The 20282-nt window shown below is 40.0% G+C and overlaps 2 protein-coding genes across 5 annotated transcripts in view; both read left to right on the top strand.

Moving 5' to 3' along the window:
* Window positions 1–17833, top strand: part of zgc:195212 (DUF4554 domain-containing protein) — a 34962-nt gene extending 17129 nt beyond the window's left edge. The window contains exons 1-14 of one of the 4 annotated variants that reach the window (XM_047353849.1): window positions 8208–8318; window positions 8486–8609; window positions 9999–10052; window positions 10130–10242; window positions 10386–10469; window positions 10559–10614; window positions 11049–11120; window positions 11263–11458; window positions 14261–14438; window positions 16010–16180; window positions 16379–16500; window positions 17140–17250; window positions 17340–17438; window positions 17513–17833. In XM_047353849.1, coding sequence (XP_047209805.1) covers window positions 8298–8318; window positions 8486–8609; window positions 9999–10052; window positions 10130–10242; window positions 10386–10469; window positions 10559–10614; window positions 11049–11120; window positions 11263–11458; window positions 14261–14438; window positions 16010–16180; window positions 16379–16500; window positions 17140–17250; window positions 17340–17438; window positions 17513–17560 — 1449 coding nt within the window. In that variant the 5' untranslated portion in view covers window positions 8208–8297 and the 3' untranslated portion in view covers window positions 17561–17833. Of the gene's footprint in view, window positions 1–8207; window positions 8319–8485; window positions 8610–9998; window positions 10053–10129; window positions 10243–10385; window positions 10470–10558; window positions 10615–11048; window positions 11121–11262; window positions 11459–14260; window positions 14439–16009; window positions 16181–16378; window positions 16501–17136; window positions 17251–17339; window positions 17439–17512 lie in introns of those variants that run through there. The other 3 variants (XM_047353851.1, XM_047353850.1, XR_007036371.1) reach the window with 3 other exon arrangements.
* Window positions 2563–8088, top strand: tstd1 (thiosulfate sulfurtransferase like domain containing 1). Its single transcript, XM_047353853.1, has 5 exons — window positions 2563–2614; window positions 2860–2916; window positions 3790–3906; window positions 5722–5881; window positions 6397–8088. The coding sequence occupies exons 2-5, from the start codon at window positions 2904–2906 to the stop codon at window positions 6449–6451; spliced, it is 345 nt and encodes a 114-aa protein (XP_047209809.1). The 5' UTR covers window positions 2563–2614; window positions 2860–2903; the 3' UTR covers window positions 6452–8088.
* Window positions 17834–20282: the final 2449 nt, after the last annotated feature.

Consider the following 20282-nt stretch of genomic DNA (forward strand, 5'->3'; position numbering starts at 1 on the left):
AGAAATTTGACTGTTCCATAAGTTCAATAAAAAGTATTTTGAATACAACAAAATGTTATGGCCTAGACAATCAAGGGGAAATTAGTAACTTCATGGTTGTCCAGAAAACAGTCATTATAGACACTCTCCACAAAGAGGGTATGCAAGAAAAATGACTGTTATAGAAGCTGGGCGGTCACTGAGTGCTGTATCAAAGGACATCAATGTAAAGTTGAGTGGAAGGAAAAGTGAGATAGAAAATCTGCACAGCCCACAGGGAAAACAGCAGCTTTGAGTGGATTGTGAAGCAAAGACCTTCAGACGTTTGGGGAAGATTCAGAAGATGTGACTGCAGTTGCAGTTAGAGCTTTAAGAGCCACTACGTACAGACTTTTTCATTACGATGATATTCTAATTTCTTGAAGATGCAACTGTTGCTACTGAGTGTATTTCAAATGGTTTGTTAAATGTTGATATAGTTCACTCAGAATTTGGTCAGGCTGCTTTGTTTTTTAGCTCTGTATCTTTGGATTAAGCTTCAGAACTCCTTCAGGGACTCCTCTTATCACACTTTTAAGGGTTTTACTTGATTTTTTTACTCGTACTCGTACTCGTCGTCTTCCGCTTATCCGGGACCGGGTTGCGGGGGCAGCAGACTCAGCAGAGATGCCCAGACGTCGCTCTCTCCAGACACCTCCTCCAGTTCCTCCAGGGGGAGCCCAAGGCATTCCCAGGCCGGCCGAGAGACATAGTCCCTCCAGCGTGTCCTGGCCGTCCCGTGGGCCTCCTCCCGGTGGGACGTGCCTGGAACACCTCCCGAGGAAGGCGTCCAGGAGGCATCCGGTATAGATTGTCTTTTTTATATTTTATTCCAGCACTTTTAAATGAAACTTTTACAAAAATCAGTTTTGGCAAACCGTCGCCTCAGGAGGGGAAAGCAGTGCTTCGCCAACACTGTTTATAGTAGGGGCGGGGGACTGCTGACCTCGACTGAGGACATTATCGGGCGGTGGAAGGAGTACTTTGAGGATCTCCTCAATCCTGCCATCACGCATTCTGTGGTGGAAACAGAGGCTGGGGACTCGGGGTCGGACTCTTTCATCACCCAGGCTGAAGTCACCGAGGTGGTTAAAAAGCTCCGCGGTGGCAAGGCTTCGGGGGTGGATGAGATCCGCCCTGAGTACCTCAAGTCTCTGGATGTTCTAGGGCTGTCATGGTTGACACGTCTCTTCAACATTGCGTGGCGGTCGGGGACAGTGCCTCTGGACTGGCAGACTGGGGTGGTGGTCCCCCTTCATAAGAAGGGGGACCGGAGGGTGTGTTCCAACTACAGGGGGATCACACTCCTCAGCCTCCCCGGTAAGGCCTACGCCAGGGTATTGGAGAGGAGAGTCCGACCGATAGTCGAACCTCGGCTTCAGGAGGAGCAGTGTGGTTTTCGTCCCGGCCGTGGAACACTGGACCAGCTCTATACCCTCTACAGGGTGCTCGAGGGTTCATGGGAGTTTGCCCAACCGGTTCACATGTGTTTTGTGGACCTGGAGAAGGCATTCGACTGTGTCCCTCGTGATGCCCTGTGGGGGGTGCTCCAGGAGTATGGAATCGGGGGCCCTTTACTAGGAGCCATCCGGTCCCTGTACGAGCGGAGCAGGAGTTTGGTCCGCATTGCCGGCACTAAGTCGGACCTGTTCCCGGTGCATGTTGGACTCCGGCAGGGCTGCCCTTTGTCACCGGTCCTGTTCATAACTTTTATGGACAGGATTTCTAGACGCAGCCAAGGGCCGGAGGGGGTCGGGTTTGGGGACCAGTGGATTTCGTCTCTTCTTTTTGCAGATGACGTGGTCCTGCTGGCCCCCTCTAGCCAAGACCTACAGCATGCGCTGTGGCGGTTCGCAGCCGAGTGTGAAGCGGCTGGGATGAGGATCAGCTCCTCCAAGTCCGAGGCCATGGTACTCGACCGGAAAAGGGTGGCTTGTCCTCTTCAGGTTGGAGGGGAGTTCCTGCCTCAAGTGGAGGAGTTTAAGTATCTCGGGGTCTTGTTCACGAGTGAGGGAAGAATGGAGCGGGAGATCGACAGACGGATCGGTGCGGCTGCCACAGTAATGGGGGCGCTGTGCCGGTCCATTGTGGTGAAGAGAGAGCTGAGCCGAAAAGCAAAGCTCTCAATTTACTGGTCGGTGTACGTTCCTACCCTCACCTATGGCCATGAACTTTGGGTCATGACCGAAAGAACGAGATCCCGGATACAAGCGGCTGAAATGAGCTTCCTCCGTAGGGTGGCCGGGCACTCCCTTAGAGATAGGGTGAGGAGCTCGGCCATCCGGGAGGGGCTCGGAGTAGAGCCGCTGCTCCTCCACATCGAGAGGAGCCAGTTGAGGTGGCTCGGGCATCTATACCGGATGCCTCCTGGACGCCTTCCTTGGGAGGTGTTCCAGGCACGTCCCACCGGGAGGAGGCCCAGGGGACGGCCCAGGACACGCTGGAGGGACTATGTCTCTCGGCTGGCCTGGGAACGCCTTGGGCTCCCCCTGGAGGAGCTGGAGGAGGTGTCTGAAGAGAGGGACGTCTGGGTGTCTCTGTTGAGTCTGCTGCCCCCGCGACCCGGTCCCGGATAAGCGGAAGACGACGAGTACGAGTACGAGTTTTGGTTTGTTTTTTAGCACCTTTTTTAACCAGAACGCTATAAGAATAGACCTTGAATATAAATAGTATCTTCATGTTTAACTATGAGAAAGTTTTATTTTGAAAGTCTTCTCTACTGATGCTAGAGCATAGTTATTGGCTTGCTGCTTTCATCCTTACTAAGTCCCACCCACTTTCTGTATGCCAGCCAATTATTTGTCAGTAAACAAAATGAGGAAGAAACTGTCCCCTTTATAGGAAGAGATTACAGCTCATCTTCACAGCTTCACCCATTGACAACGATGGCAAACACAAGTAAGTCTGTTTCACTTTTTGTAACTGGTAAAATGTCATTAACTTAAGATGACAGAAATCTGCATTTTAACTCTGAACTCAAACAATCTTTAGGCTTCAGATTATTAAAATATGTCCTCATAATGTAACAAAATACAGAAATGTCTTCAGAATATAATTCAGTAAAAAGAATTATGTTTTAAATCCTGGTGGTCAAAATGTTTACAACTTGTCAATATTAATCTACTTCATAAATGTCACCTAAAGGAGCAGCTAAATGTTCAAATAATATTACTGTCATCCTTGATGGAGTGACTCAGCATTCTAAGTAAGGTGCAAAAGAAAGCCACCCGGCTCCAATGGGAGTATGGCTGGTTGCCAAGCATCACTGAACAAACACATAAAATATTTATGAAATTTGAAACGCCCTAACCTGTTGAATCAAGGCAGCGAGGGCAGTGTGACTGTACTCCCAGAAACAGGTCGTGCGATAAGCAGAAACGTGGTATTTTTACAGATTCTTTTTTGAATAGGTACACAGTTATCTTAACCATAATCTTAGCTGTTCTCAGCAGTTCAGGCACAGTGATCTCAGCATGTGTAAAATGCACATGTAGCCAGGGGAATGAACTTGTACATGACCTCACACTAAGGAACGGTCAAGTCACAGTTGAAACACCCTCGTTGTGAGGTGTGTTGTCACCTATAATGCAGCTTGTGTGTAAAGCTGTAAGCAACATCCATGGGCTCATCTAACCCATCACACAAACAGTGTGAAAACAATGCAATCTTGGGTCAAACTGATTTATCACTTGAACTTGTGCTTTTAAAAGTGGTTGACGCAGTGTTCTTTAAGCGTTATAATGTGGTGTTTTTTCCCTCTGTTTTTACTAGTCAAATATGAGGAACTGAAAGCTCTTCTTGCAAACAACAAGGGTCTGATTCTGATTGATGTCCGCTCTGAAGAGGAGGTAGATAGAGGACGTATCCCTGGTTCCATTCACATTCCCTGTAAGACTTAATTTACTACAAGTTATTCTGCAGGGAGTAGTAAAAAAAGAAAATGATGTCTATTGAAACCAGAGGTATTATAGGGAGTGCTGTTTTACATACAAAGCATAACATGGTGGGTGAATATAGCTTTTCTGGTTTTGTGTTTTGCATTACATGCTCATCTTCATACTATATTACAGTGGCTTCTAAAAGTATTCATACCCCTTGAATTTGTCCAGATATTGCCATGTTCCAACCACAAACATAAATATATTTTATTGGAATTTTATGTGAAAGACCAACACAAAGTGGTATACAATAGTGAAGTGGAACAGAAATTATACACAATTTCTTTTTTTTTTACAAATAAAAAACTGAAAAGGGCATTGTGCAAAAGTATTCATCTCCCCTGAGGCAATACTTTGTAGAACCACCTTTAGCTGTAATAACAGCTCCAAGTCTTTTAGGGCATGTCTCTACCAGCTTTGCACATCTAGTGACTGAAATTTTTGCCCATTCTTCTTTGCAAAACAGCTCAAGCTCAGTCAGATGAGATGGAGAGCATTTGTAAACAGCAGTTTTCAGGTCTTGCCACAGATTCTCAATTGGGTTTAAGTCTGGACTTTGACTGGACCATTCTAACACAATAATATGTTTTGTTTTAAAGCATTCCTCTATAGCCCTAGCTTTATGTTTAGGGTCGTCGTCCTGCTACAAGGTGAACCTCCGCCCCAGTCTCAAGTCTTTTGCAGACTCCAACAGGTTTTCTTCCAAGTTTGCCCTGTATTTGGCTCCATGCATCTGACCACCTTCCCTGTCCCTGCTGAAGAGAAGCACCCACGCAGTATGATGCTGCCACCACCATATCTGACAGTAAGGAGGGTGTGTTCAGACTGATGTGCAGTGTTAGTTCTCCGCCACTCATAGCATTTCGGCCAAAACGTTTAATTTTTGTCCCATCTGACCAAAGCACCTTCTTCCACATGTTTGCTGTGTCCGCAACATGGCTTTTTGCAAACTGCAAACGGGACTTCTTATGGTTTTCTTTTAACAATGGCTTTCTTCTTGCCACTCTTCCATAAAGACCACATTTGTGCAGTGCACGACTAATAGTTGTCCCGTGCACAGATTCTCCCACCTGAGCTATGGATCTCTCCAGAGTTACCATGGGCCTCTTGGCTGGATCTTTGATCAGTGCCCTCCTTGTTCAGCCTGTAAGTTTAGGTGGACTGCCTTATCTGGGTAGGTTTACAGTTGTGCCATACTCTTTCCATTTCGGGATGATAGATTGAACAGTGCTCCGTGAGATGTTCAAGGCTTGGGAAATCTTTTTATAGCCTAAGCCTGCTTTAAACTTTTCCACACTTTATACCTGACCTGTCTGGTGTGTTCCTTGGACTTCATGATGCTGTTTGCTCCCAAATATTCTCTTAACCAACCTCTGAGGCCGTCACAGAGCAGCTGTATTTGTAATGAGATTAGACAACACAGAGCTAGGCTCTATTTAGTCATTAGTAATCATCAAGCAACTTCTGAAGGCAATTGGTTGCACTGAGAGTAAAGGAGGCTGAATACTTTTGCACACCGCACTTTTCAGTTTTTTTTTGGTTTTTTTTGGGTTTTTTTTTGGTAACAAATGTTTTAAATCATGTATAATTTTCGTTCCTTCACAACTGTATACCACTTTGTGTTGGTCTTCCACATAAAATTACAATAAAATATATTTATGTTTGTGATTGTAATGTGACAATATGTGGAAAAGGTATGAATACTTCTACAAACCACTGCATATGACTAATAAGTGTTTGTCTTCTTCTCCTTTTGTCTCAACAGTCCAAACAGTAGACGCTGCTCTTCGCATGGAGCCAGATGACTTCAAAGCCAAATATGGAGTAGGGAAGCCAGCTCCTGGTTCTGAGCTGGTGTTTTACTGCCAGGCCGGCAGGCGGGGGGAGGTGGCCACAAGGAGAGCACAAGAACAAGGACATATTAAGTAAATTAGTTATTTTTCATGTGTCTATTTAAGGGTATTTTGATTCTGTCAGCTTTAGAATATAGACCTGCTAAACCTAGGGTGGGTTTTCAAGTAAACCTTTATATAATATTAGACCATTTTGACATTCTGCCCTTTATACAATACAGTGACATTGGGAGAATAACAAGCTGATATAAGGTGGTTTATCTTTACTTTCTGAAAGTGTTTCATAAGTCTTTTAAACTAAACAGAGTAATCTGTGTTCATTTTGAATTTTTTGTGTCATTAAATCCAATTCAGTTTCTTTTTAATACAATGCCATTGCAGTTTGATTTCTTATTGCCTGGTGTTGAAATCCCATCAAAATTTTAAATCAAAAATGCTAAAATTCCTGAATTCAAGGTCCTTACAGCTTGAAAATATCTATTGGAAAAGAGAATTTTAGCATTCAATCTGTGATCAAATTTATCCTGCCTGTTTTTTGTGCAATTATGCCAACCCCTGATTCTTTGCTCTTTTTTTTTCTCATTCAGTGCACGTAATTATGCCGGAGCCTACAGTGAATGGTCAAGAAGACAAAAGAACTGATTCCTTCTTTAAAAGAAGCCTCACATTGTGCGTTATATTTATATATATATATATATATATATATATATATATATATATATTGCAAAAAGTTATCAAAGAAAATGGATAGACAATTTTGTTGGTTCACATAGAATATAGCAACAAAAATGTGAAGTCTGAATTCATTACACACATTAAATTAAGATAAAATAAATTGTGCTGTTTACTCTTAAAGGTGTCCATGTGAGATTATTAGACTGGTTTAATTAGAAAAGACTTTCAATATTGCACAATATTGTAATTAAGCTCATTATTGCATCAAATGTACCATCTATATGCTTGTTTTAATTGCTATGTATTTACATGAAACTGTAAAGTGGGCAAAGAGGGTCATATTCGTCTTCTCCGGTGCTTATAAACACTGACCTTCAGTAAATACAGTAGTTTGACAACCACAAAGTTGTAACTTATTGGGATTTTACATGATAGATCAACACAAAGCAGCACTATTGTGAAGTGAAAAGAAAAGTACAGTGGATGGCTTTCAAAATCTTTCCGAAGATTCTCAGCTGTATTTAGGCCTAGACTTTGCACTATTCAAACACATGCATGTGATTTGATCTAAACTAGTGTTGGTCAACTCTTGAACCTCAAGAACCTGTTTTCTGTATGTTTTAAATGTGTCTCTGCTCCAACACAGACAATTAAAAGGGCTGAAGTACTTCCTCAGCATGTCATGTGGCAAGAGATGCCACTGAACCATTAAATAAATCCAGGAGTGTTGGACCAGAGAAACATTAAAAACATGCAAGACACTGGCTGTTGAAGAATGGAGTTCACCATCCTTGATAAACGGTATCATTGTCGAGTTAACTGTATGTGAAGAGTCGTTTTCCTGCTGGAAAGTGAACATCCACCCCGGTTTCAAAGTCTTTTGCAATCTCTAAAAGGTTTTCTTCCATGATCCCTGATGTCACACATAACCTTTTGCATATAGCCAAAAAAAGTCTCATTTGACCAGAGCACCTAGCTCCACGTGTCCTGCTATATGGCTTGTGATAAACTGCATTTGCAACAACTATTTTTATCTTTCTTTTAACAATTGCTATCTTCTTGACATTCTTCCATCCCGGCCAGATTTGTATATAATAGTTGCTCTGTTGACAGATTATCCTACAGATCATCTCTGCAGCTCCTCCAGAGTTACCAGTGGTGTCTGAGGATTTCACAGAACAGCTGAGTTGTTTGTTAGATTAAACTACACACAAATGGACTGTATTTACTAAACTGCACTGAATTTAGTGACATAAGAGTTTTGTTTCTTTCTTTTTTTTTTTTTTGTTAAACAATTGGTCAAAATGTCAAAAACGTTAAAGGAGTTTGAATACTTTTACAAGGCAATGTACTGCTGACCAAATTTATGAGTAGCTAAAGTTAAATCTTAGTCTTTGAAAGTAGTTTACTGAACTTACTGAACGTTTTTATTCAATGTGAAATCCATATTAAATATAACAAATAGAGAAACATAATAACGTTATCTACAGTACCATAGTCACATTGATTCAAACGCTGCGTCCAGACTTCCTTAAGTAAGCAGATAAAAGGAAAAGAAGGTGTTAAATGTATTACTACTCAATAAAAGAAATGATAAGGCATCATAACATCGTATTTATTTGTGTGGTGGTTTTGAATTAGGAAGTAAAATAAACAGAAAGCTACAACTTTCACTAATATATATATTTATTAATATTAGTAAATACTTGCTATTTGACGAAAACCTCGGTTCATTCCTTCACTCTGTGCGCCTGCGCAGTTCTAAAGATCTGATTGCGTCCTGACAGTTTGAAATTCAACTTTAAATTTAAAAATGCTGAGAGAAATACGGCAGGTAATTACTTGAATGAGTTTTATTCTAACTAAAAAAAAATGCGAAACGGGTATGTGCTAACAGGATTTCTTTCTCGAAAAGTGTTTTTTTTTTTTCTTTTACGTAAAATGCTAAATATTAAAGCTAATCTTAATGTTAGCATGTCGTTAATTGGCTAATCTGTTCAGGTGCTGAGGCTAATCAAGCTGATGGGAAAACAAAACGAACGGTCTGGTTTAAAGACTGTTGGTGGACTTTTAGTGCTTTTATGGACCGAAAAAGGCTCATCCTCTCAAAGATTAAACTGCACTGGTAAGATCTGGCTACATTTTCTGATCATCTTATCAACTGAATTAAGCTAGTTCCTCAGGTTTAAATCCCTGTCTGAATTGTAGACTAATTTTTACAAAACAGCGTGCTTTTAACTATTAAAGGGCAATACTCTATCTAAAGTTGTAAATAAAATTAATATATATGGACCGGGGGCATCAAAATACAGTTCATACGAAGTATTCCTTATCATTATAAAGTTATATTTGGAGTTTTTGAATACTTTTTTGCAAGATTAATAACAATCATTTCATGATTAGTAATATGACAAATCAGGTACAAATGTACTGAATGTGGGCGAAGTATATTATAAATTACATTTAATCATTTTCCAACATTTTATAGAAAAAATAAAACAGTTTAGAAAATGCTTGCGATTCTATCACAAAGAAAGAAAATTGTAACTTCTAATGAAAACATGGCTTCTTACAGTGATTTCACATTTAAACCCATTATCTTTGAAACGCCACATCTCAAGTTTAATATTTGTCAAACCAGATGGCTGGTTTTGGTTTATCTGTTGATATACCATTTTGTTTCTGGGAAATTATTTTCTTAATTCTAACTTTAGGGTTTTACAAAATTCTTAAAACAAATAATAGTAAAAAAAAAAAAAAAAATCTGGTTGAAAAACAGCCTCTGAAAAATAGATAAAATACATTTTACAGGGCTCATAGTTTTAGAGTTATTCATGAAGAAAACATGCAGATAAACAAAGGAGTCTGTATTTACTGTAGGATAATTTTGTCCAGGTTTGACTAATCTAAGTGTTAATGTACAGTGGGGAGAACAAGTGTTTGACACACTGCCAATATTGCAGGTTTTTCCACTTGCAAAGCATGTAGAAGTCTTTAATCTTTATTATATGTACTCCTCAACTGTGAGTGACTGAATCGAAAACAAAAATCCAGAAAATCCCATTGTGTGATTTTTTTTTAAAGTAATTCATTTGCATTCTATAATAAAAAAAACTTGTTCTCACTACTGTATATGTTAATGTAAAGCTGATTTTAAGTTGTCAAAAAAAGATTATAATAATAAAGTTTATTTACCACATGGCTGGGTCAGAATTCAATCTTAGCATCATTCTGTTTCATGATTGATGTACTGACCTACATAGGCTAAGTCTTGCATTTATTAATTAATGAATCATTTTTATTTAATTTAGTCAAATGCACAGACAATGCTTGTAATTTGACTATTGAACATTGTAGAATAAAAAAAAAAAAGGAAAAGTGGAAGAACATTAAATTTTTTTTATTTATTTTCTATACATTTGCTCCATTTTCCATATTTTTTAACCGTATTACGCAGACACAAAGCTTCATGTACCTGGAAAAACACTCGTTTAATAGTCATTTAATGCTCTAGTTGCAGCTGCTGGTCCCTGGTGTGTTGGAGTTGAATTGCAAGCCCTTCAACCTGGTATGTACACAAGACCAAACACAATGAGACACAGAATATATTTATGTCACCTGTTTTTGTTGCTTTGACGTGCACAGATTTGAAAAAGATCCTGTTTCCTGGTGTGGGGCCCTGTCCTGAGCCGGATCCTGAGGAGCTGAGCACCTTCACGGATCTGTTTGGATCACTCCAGTTCCTGTTGACTTTTCAGGTAATACTTGCAGCTTATTAAGCATGATAAACTCTAATTTGCTTAAAAATATCAGCCTCTGAAGGAAGTTTGTTAATTTGTGGACATTTTGCTTGTTTAGTTTATCAGTTTACCTTGATAAAAACATCATGTCATTCTTGCAGATACATTTTCCAGGACGTTACTCGTCCAAATGGCAGGCTCATGTTAAGACGTTTCTTCAGACTTTCAGTTTGACCAATGCTGGGGTATGTAGTGATCTTTCCCCCTTTAAACTATATGCTGTCAAGGTGAGAAAAATCTAATTTGTGTTTTTTTTTTTTTTTTTTTTGGACAGATAAGAATCCACCTAAAATTTAAACTCCATGAACAGAAATCACAACATGAGTTTAGGTAAGACATCAACATCACAGGCTGGTTTAGTTCTCTGTTTTAGAGCCTTGTTAGAAGAAATAACAGATTTTGTTTAGTTTTATGAATATTGCATCAAATCACAACAAATGTCATATCAAGGCATTTCCAAAGACAAACAAATCCAAATAATATCCAGAAATATTTAATCCAATTAATGTAGGACCATCAAATCATATAGTGAGATTCTGATTCAGTTGCATGCATTCCGATTGGATTGTAGTTATAATACAATTAGTCTCTGATTAATTACATATTTGTAGTAGTTTTTTTTACGTACTGTAATTGCAATAACCATTTGTTCAATCATTAATTTATTTGTTTATTATATCTGAAATTTCACCAGGAACTTAATAAAAAAAAAGTTGTTAAAATGTATAAACTTTAATAACTGCTCCTTGGTTTTATTCCTGCAGAGTTTTCCTGAAAAGTAAAGTTACCCTAGCCGTCCCTCCACCTCTGATCTTGGACGTCACTTGTTCTGCACAGTCAGTATTGTTTTGTGTAGACTAACAGATATGTCATTTTTCTTTTAACCCAATGAAAAGGTTTGTTGAAAGTACTGCTGCTCCTGCAGGTACAGTGAAGTCACAGCTGAGAACAAACTGGGATTTTTTTTCTTCTTCAAAGAGCTCCATGGTGCAATCAGAAAGGACCGTGGTGTCAGGGAGGACATCCTGTCGTCGGAGAAAGGTTCCCACTCAGCATCCCACCCAAAGCCATGGATCAAGGCCTGTTCGGAGAGCTCAGTGCCCAGATTGTTACGCTGCTGAGCCCCTGTGTGCTGCAGCACCCTAATTTGCCTACAGAGCTATCTCGCATGCAAATATCCTTTTGTCTGATTTGATCATGTTATGTTCTGATCTCTTTTTAAAAGAAAATAGGTGAGTGTCTAAAGTGGTGGATTCACCGCAAATTCTGCCTCCTAATGCCGACCTTGACAAGCTGCTTGAATCACGTGGTGACATCCGGTGTACTGGTTTGTGCCTTCAGTGGGAAAACGGGGTCAAAAGAGGACACCTTGTAGACTAAAGGCCATGGCACTCTGCCTAAAAATAAGAAAAAACTCCCTATGGATTTAGTCACGTGACAAGGGCTGCAACTATTCTGATGCACGATCTTGAGTCAGAGAAATAGTTTAGTTTAGCAAAACTAGCAGAGCTAATTAGCTAAACAGGCCATCTAGCTTTTTTGGTAACCAGGTGTGCTTATAGATGTTTCCAGTCACCCTATTCAAAGTTAAAGAAAGGTCACAGCTAAAATAAGAAGTTATTTTATTATTTATATGTAGATAAAGGGATAACTGCATGCTCCTATACATGGTTTGAACACAAAACAAGGGTCATCAATTCTGTTGAACTTCCAGTCTTCCTTGTGTGCAAAACTCTGTCAGTTACATCTATAAAACTAGCACACACACAGCAACAAGTAACTTAAAAAGGACATTTGTTTCTCACAAGTAAGCACAGTTTTTCGGATGTATTGATGAGATGGCACAGAAACACTGTTCAAGACCTTCCTTTTTAATTGCAATTTAAGGTCTGTTTGATAGCAAGCCAGATTTAAATGAAAAGACAGAAAAGTTGATGTTGCCTTCTGTTTAAACAAGGTCAAAATATGGTTGAAAAGCGAAAAGTGAAAAGATGTCTATGTGGAGAGGTTTACTAATTAAAAAGTTGTAAGGGTTTATCAAATGGGTTACACAAGCTAGACTTTCAACACAGGACGAATGGGCTACAGAATGTTGAATTTTCTATATGTTTTCTTGCCTCAATAAAGACATGGAACAGGCATCTGAAACGGGCATCAAAAACAGGCTTCTGATGTTTGGAGGACCAGCTGTTGAGTTTTGTCTCAATATTTAGGGGCTTGATTTTCGGCTGGCAGTAAAATCCTATTTTTTTTTCTACTACATAAAACATTGGATAAATTACTTTGGGAAGATACTTTTCTCCTGTTTTTCTGAAGTGAACTATATAACAGTAGGTGATAATTTGCTATTTTAGCCTTCCTCCTGAAGTACACCTCCTTCCTTTCCTTTTTCAGCCATTCGTTGCTTTGTTGACTATCAAGTTTCCAAAAACCTTTAAAGGTCCTTACGTTTCACTTTCGAATGCTTTGATGTGTCAGGAAGTTCATAGCTGACTCAAGTCCCAAAAAACAAGCCCAAATCATCACCCCTCCACCACCGTGCTTGACAGTTGGTATGAGGTGTTTGTGCTGATATGCTGTGGTCAGTTTTAACATGGCACTACACATTAACGAAACATTGGTAGCTTTGTCTGATCTGTCTAGGGGACATTATTCTAAAACCATAAGACTAGCATGTCAACTGAGGCTTGTAGACTCAGACGTGGATTTCCAGAGTTTTAACTATTTTTGGGGGGTAAATTTAGCCCTATCTGCTTCTTGGATCATTTTCTACGTGCGAGTAATCTTTCTCGGTGTAGTCTAATTTATTACAGATATTTTTGGGAATGGCCTCCCTTCCCAAGTTGACAGGCAAACAATGCTTTTCTAAGGTCATTGCTGATAACTTTCCACCTTGACTTTGTGTTAACACAAACCTGTGTTCTCCAGACCAGCAAACTTCCAGAGCTCCTGGTTTTATGGAGGTTTTCAAGCCTGCTCATGATCAGATTAATCTGTTATTCTGGCTGCGAATTCCTCATTACATTCTCTAGAAGCAAAGCGGGGGGTACTTTTCACACACTGCTTTGGGTTTCTTTCTTGTTTAATAATAATTAAAGCGTCATAATTTGTAGTGTAAATGTTAGAACCTGGTTTTGACCAGACAAGGTGGAGTGCATTTTTTTGTAAATTAAATAAAGCACACATAGAAGCTGAAGCTGGATAGAAGATGAGAGAAGCGTGACTTGGTTTCGCCTGCTCATCTGTCCTGCTTACTTAAGATATCTTTTACCCAGATGGCAAAAGACAAAGTGACAAGGTTTTGAATTTTGTGAGTTTTTGTGTTGACTGGGACTTCCACTACTCTTATTATCCTCTCATTTGTCCCTTTTGTAGAAGCAGTAAACCTACCACTTAGTCTGCTTTCAGGTGTCTTAAATAACCTCATCAGAAGTAAAACAACAAAATAATAAAATCTGCTTGGTTATCCAATGACGTTGGTGACTATTGCGATTACAAAATGACTCACATTAAATAAACAAATAATAAAAGTGTTGATGTCTTTCTGCAAACATAGAACCTAGATAATGAATAGTCAGTCCTGGCTCTGGAATAAAAAGCAAACATTACCTGCATCTCAAAAGGATGTTACTGAATAAGTTGCTTCTGTTCAGTGTCTGCTCACCACCTTTCTAAAATTAGCTTTCTAAAATGTTTATGCTCGATAAACACACACCGGTGTCACTAAATAGGCTACAGGCATAGACGGCCTGATTGCACGGTACTTCGATAACAAGCTAACATTTATTGCAGTCCAGGCAGTCCTTCCAACTGCATACAGTGTGTTGCCATAACAACCCATATGCACCCATTGCGCAGCCCTGTGTTTGGACATGTAGTGGTATATTTTGTGGTAGACTGGGTGTTTTTCGTTGTTTCCTAAGGCGATTTAGACGTCCGATTTAATTTGATCGTCCTTGACTTGCCATGCTTTCAAGTGTTGGTATACAGCCCTAGTAACATCCTAGTTCCAGCTCCATCTGGCTTCTTCCAGACCCTTCCTGTTGCTTTGGACTACCAGCAGCTGGGACTGGACAGAATCCACTGCTCCTCCTTCAATGGTAAACAACCACCACCGCTGGGAGATCAACATGTACCGACAGCCAGGATGCAGTGTGGGTCTTTACCTGGAGGGGTTAGGTTTCCAATAAAAGTCTGGAAATTGAGGTTGGGAAGTTGGGCGGCCACAACATTTAATCCTATCTTGTAAAGAGTTTCTATAACAAAACACAGGTTTGTTTTTCTCTTGACTTCAGGGAATTTCATATAAAAGCCCACATGTTCAGCTGTGAGAGAATTAAGCACAGGCTGTAGAAAAACAACTAAGTGATCCCAGAAGCTGAATTAAAATCAAATGAGAAAAAAACAAATGACAGAAAGTGAAGTAAAAACATTTCAAGGAACAGCAGCAGATAATAAACTATGCTTTTTGTTCTGTGTTGATGCTTCAAATCTACTCACTGAACTGAGATGTAAAAATAGTCTCATGTTTATTTGCACTTTTAAGTGTTGAATTCCTAAAATGTTCTTAGCACAAAGATTCAGGAGAGAAAAGATGTGAGAACAGCACTCTAAGTGATACTTTCCCTACCTTCTGGTTAAAACTGTAGTTTTCGGAGGAGCTGGGATTCATTTGCCTAAGTTATATTAGTGTAGCTACAACATCACAATATAAATACCAGGATGCTGATGTTGAGCAGTGTTTGCTGTCTTAGAGTAATTTGTTCATGTTAGTTTGTCGTAATAAATGGACAAAGGTGTACAAGGCGTATCTACAATCATCCCAGGGCTGGTTTCTCCTTATCCAGTAGTTGTCGAAATATGGTAAAATGAAGAAAAATATTACTCACCAAAGTCATTGCGTTCTCCATCTGGTTAGTCATTTTGATGTGCAACCAAGCACATACTTCAACTCGTACTTAAGGTCAGATTAATAGTGGCTGATTTGAGATAAAGTTTACAGAACATTCACTATTAGCTAATAATTAAAAGTGGATATTTTCCCTACAGACTGTAGTTAAACCCCCGAACCAATTAACCAGGCTAAATAGTTTTTCTTTGTTTTGCTAATATGTTTTATTTTTGTAAATTATTCTGAACTGGAGAAATTTGCCTGTTTCAGACTGTTGACTTGACAGTTGTCCAGAAGACAGTTATTGACACCCTCCACAAAGAGGGTAAGACACAAAAGGTTTTTGCTAATGTCCTTTTTTTGCTTATTAGTCAATTAGATCACAAACTAAATGGCCAAAGCTTTAAAACTGATAAATGTCAGCCTTTTTGATCATTGTGGCACATGCAGGAAACTGCAGTTCAGTGTAGTACAGTTAATTAGTGAATTATTCTCACATCATGACACAAAATAGGCTATTTAATCATAATTAAATAACATTAATGGTTTTAATGGGTTTTTTTCCCAATGTATTACGATATGGAAAACGACAAACCCTTTCTTTGGATGCTGGGAGGATGAGTCTCTGTTACCTTTATTTTCTCAAATATGTTGTATAAAAGGAAACATTTGAGATCCAAAGGATGGAACTCTTCCCTCTATAAAATATGTACTGAGCTTATAGAACCAGAACACTACGATTAGTTTCTTACCTGAACTTAAAGTGTGATTTTCTCACAGAATGTTAGTCACTGTCATTTCTTGAATATATATTTTGTGTTTTGAATGTTTCAGCATCCCATGGGGATCAGGTGCACGAGGGTGGAGTTGTGTACATTGTGGAGCAAGAGAACTGGGATGATCCAAGGCAGGATTCCAGTCATCTCCCAGTTCAGCAGAGTCTCCTAGTCTGCCTCTTCTTACAGCATAGTGACCCCTTCACCTCCGACTTTACGGATATATTGGGTGAGAAATAATCATCACAGTAACAGGTTTATTTGTATTTTACTTTATTTTATTTTTTCTTGCCTTCATAAATTTCCCTCAGGCTGTAACTCTAATGAGAAAAATAAGAAGACCTCCTTTAAAAATGTGTTTGAGAAAAGCCTAACAACAAAATGTATTACAAACAAGTGACCACTGAACCCTCTGGTTTTCCTGCAGCTGGTGAGTTGTTGTTAGAGCGCCACCTGGAGGATATTCTAAGCAACAACAGACAGGCCGTCACATCAGCTCTGCAGGATGAACTTTTCAACACAATGAAAGATTCAAAACAAAGAAAAAAGGCAAGGCAGACATTCTTCTTTATTTAATATCTCACTTGGAGCTTTATATGTGGCATTATTAGGTTCAGGAATGTAACAGGAATCTAGTTAATAAAATAAAAAAATATACAGTGCCTCATACCCCTTCTACCCTACTTGCTTCATACCCTTCTAGCAGCTTTGCACATAAAGAGACTGAACGTTTTGCCTTTACAAAAAAGCTCAAGCTCAGTCAGGTTGGAGGATCTCTGAAGATCAGTTTTCATACTCTTCCATGATTAAGGTCTTTTTTCTGCTGGAAGGCCAACCTCCGCTCCAGTCTCAACTCTAACAGGTTTTTTTTCCAAGACTGCCTGCTTAGCTCCATCCATCTTCCCATCAACTCTTACTTTCTTCCCTGCCCTTGCTTAAGAAAAGTATTCCCACAGCATGATCCAGCCACCACCTGGTTTTACTGTGGATGTTTTGTGTTCAGTGTTGCTAAAAACTTAATCTAGTCAACACAGCCTCTTTCTTTCTTTTTACTACTTTCACTACTTTGTGTTTGATAATCCCTTAAAATCCTAATAAAATACCTTGGAAGTGTTCTGCTGTAACAACACAAAACATGACGTGAATCATCATGAATGATTATCATTTAGTTTGTGTTTGTGTTGTAAGAAACAAGAGAAGCTGCAGTCAGCTGCTGAGGTGATCCTCAGTTCCACCATCAGCATAGTGAGCTGCAGCAGCAACATGGACTTCAGAAAGGCCTGCTTGCAACACATGAAGGTGGTTTCATTTATTTTTTTCTATTTTATTTCATGATATTCATTTTAAAATGAAAGGCTAAAAACAAACACGATTTATGTGTTTGTCAGGTACGTGACACTCATGAGTTATCAGCCTCCCTCAGAGAGTCTTTGTGGAGAGTGACGACATGGAAATTTGTCCCTAAAGTCAGGTGCTATTCTGCTCAGGTAAGTGTGCTGTTTGACAACCTGGAATAGATCGGCTTTTAGCTTTATTAAAACTCACAATTTTGTTCCAACAGGTCAAAGGTCAAGCTGAGAGTAATGAGCCCACGAGAGCTGAGATCTGAATGCTTTTTCCCCTTCTGGCTGTGAACACAGGCCAGAAATGAAAGTATTTGTGCTGACTAAAGTTCGCTTCTTTTACTGCAATAATTTTGTGTTTCTAGTACGCTGTCAAACATATTCTACACCACAATGTATGTGACTGTGGGTTTTTTTGTGCTACCATGGATCTAAGTTGTAGATTTAGGGTCTAATTAATCCTAATATGTTTTGAACTAGACTAACTTGTCTTTGATGGTCATTGCTTAAATAAATTGTGTATAAAACATCTTCTAAAAGTAGTATACCAGTGTAAACTGTTGAGCTTAAAGTAATTCAGCAGGGAAAGTAACCATGATGAGGAATCATCTGAATAGGCCTGTTGCCACTGACTTCCACTTATTGTAGTTTTTGTTGTTTAAATTCCATCAGACAGCTCATTTTAATCAGAAAATTAAAACATAATTTGTCTTGATCAGATTGCATCTAACAGCCAGCATATTAGGCCAATAGGATAGAGTCCAAAGTAACACCACTATATTAGGACTGTAAACTTGGATAAATCAGTGTTTAAACATGTGAAAGAATGACGCCTGTAACCACAGACTGTACACAATCAGAGCTGTAAATGTTCAATAACCCCTGCAAAGATGACCTCTGACCTCAGCAAGAGCACGTACCTTACCTTCTGTTCATCTGCTAACCCTAGCAGTTCAGTTCGTATTTATTTTAAGTCTCACCTGTCGTGATGCTGACAGTATTTGTGGATTTACATGATTTATTCTCAACCGGATTTATGCTGAATTGTTGGGGAAAGGAGAGCTAAAATGTTACCAAAATATCAGCTTTATTATGATCCAATTTCTCAAGGCTTATGGATGCGAATACAATATACATCACTAGAAAATCTCTTTTGAAACAGTCAAATCTTTTCTTTTTTCAACACTAGTGGCCTTTATTTCCTTCGGTAAGTCATCAGGAAAGGGGTGAAGAGAGGTGGAAGACATGCAGAAAATGTGCCTGGAGTTGGAGTCAAACCCGCTCCAAGCTGCGACGAGGACCGAAGCCTTTAAACATGGGTCAGGCATTCTTACCTCTGCGCCACCACCACATCCCAGTCAGATCTTTTCTTTGTAAAAATGTGAATTTAGATATGTTGAATTATTTACTGTGTTATCAGTCAGTTAATCAACCTATTTATCAACCTGAGGTAAATTCTTCACCTTCTCAGGGAATAATTCATATCATTGGTTAAATAGACCATCAGTTCAGTTTATTTCCATGCTACAGTTTATTATCAAGTCATAAGTTATGTACACACATTAGTTGAAGATTGAGAAAATCACCATTACCTGCTAATGAAATCGGTGTAAATCAAATATTAATCAAGGTAGTGTACACTGCTGAAAAAAATGAAGGGAACAGTTAAACAACACAATATAACTCCAAGTAAATCAAACTTCAGTGAAATCAAACTGTCCACTTAGGAAGCAACACTGATTAACAATCAGTTTCACATGATGTTGTTCAAATGGAATAGACAACAGGGGGAAATCTTTGTCGATTAGCAAGACACTCAATAAAGGAGTGGTTCTGCAGGTGGGGACCACAGACCACTTCTCAGTACCGATGCTTTCTGGCTGATGTTTTGGTCACTTTTGATTGTTGGTGGTGCTTTCACACTCGTGGTAGCATGAGACGGACTCTACAACCCACACAAGTGGCTCAGGTAGTGCAGCTCATCCAGGATGGCACATCAATGTGAGCTATGGCAAGAAGGTTTGCTGTGTCTGTCAGCGTAGTGTCCAGAGCCTGGAGGCGCTACCAGGAGACAGGCCAGTACACCAGGAGACGTGGAGGAGGCCGTAGGAGGTCAACAACCCAGCAGCAGGACCTCTACCTCCACCTTTGTGCAAGGAGGAACAGGAGGAGCACTGCCAGAGCCCTGCAAAATGACCTCCAGCAGGCCACAAATGTGCATGTGTCTGCACAAACGGTTAGAAACCGACTCCATGAGGATGGTATGAGGGCCCGACGTCCTCAAATGGGGGTTGTGCTCACAGCCCAACACCATGCAGGACGCTTGACATTTACCAGAGAACACCAGGATTGGTAAATTCGCCACTGGCGCCCTGTGCTCTTCACAGATGAAAGCAGCTTCATACTGAGCACATGTGACAGACGTGACAGAGTCTGGAGACACCGTGGAGAGTGATCTGCTGCCTGCAACATCCTTCAGCATGATCTGTTTGGCAGTGGGTCAGTAATGGTGTGGGGTGACATTTCTTTGGAGGGCCGCACGGCCCTCCATGTGCTCGCCAGAGGTAGCCTGACTGCCATTAGATACTGAGATGAGATCCTCGGACCCCTTGTGAGACCATATGCTGGTGCGGTTGGCCCTGGGTTCCTCCTAATGCAGGACAATGCTAGACCTCATGTGGCTGGAGTGTGTCAGCAGTTCCTGCAAGATGAAGACATTGAAGCTATGGACTGGCCCGCCCGTTCCCCAGACCTGAATCTGATTGAGCACATCTGGGACATCATGTCTCGCTCCATCCACCAACGTCACGTTGCACCACAGACTGTCCAGGAGTTTGTGGATGCTTTAGTCCAGGTCTGGGAGGAGATCCCTCAGGAGACCATCTGCCGTCTCATCAGGAGCATGCCCAGGCGTTGTAGGGAGGTCATAGAGGCACGTTGAGGCCACACACAATACTGAGCCTCATTTTAACTTGTTTTAAGGACATT

This window comes from Girardinichthys multiradiatus, chromosome 23, assembly GCF_021462225.1.
Source record: "Girardinichthys multiradiatus isolate DD_20200921_A chromosome 23, DD_fGirMul_XY1, whole genome shotgun sequence".
NCBI lineage: Eukaryota > Metazoa > Chordata > Actinopteri > Cyprinodontiformes > Goodeidae > Girardinichthys > Girardinichthys multiradiatus.

Bases quoted from the DNA above. Each gene is read 5' to 3' on its own strand.
- tstd1 (XM_047353853.1), top strand. The intron at 3,907-5,721 runs GTAAGACTTAAT...TTGTCTCAACAG, and splicing joins TGGTTCCATTCACATTCCCT to TCCAAACAGTAGACGCTGCT. The intron at 5,882-6,396 runs GTAAATTAGTTA...TTTCTCATTCAG, and splicing joins CAAGAACAAGGACATATTAA to TGCACGTAATTATGCCGGAG.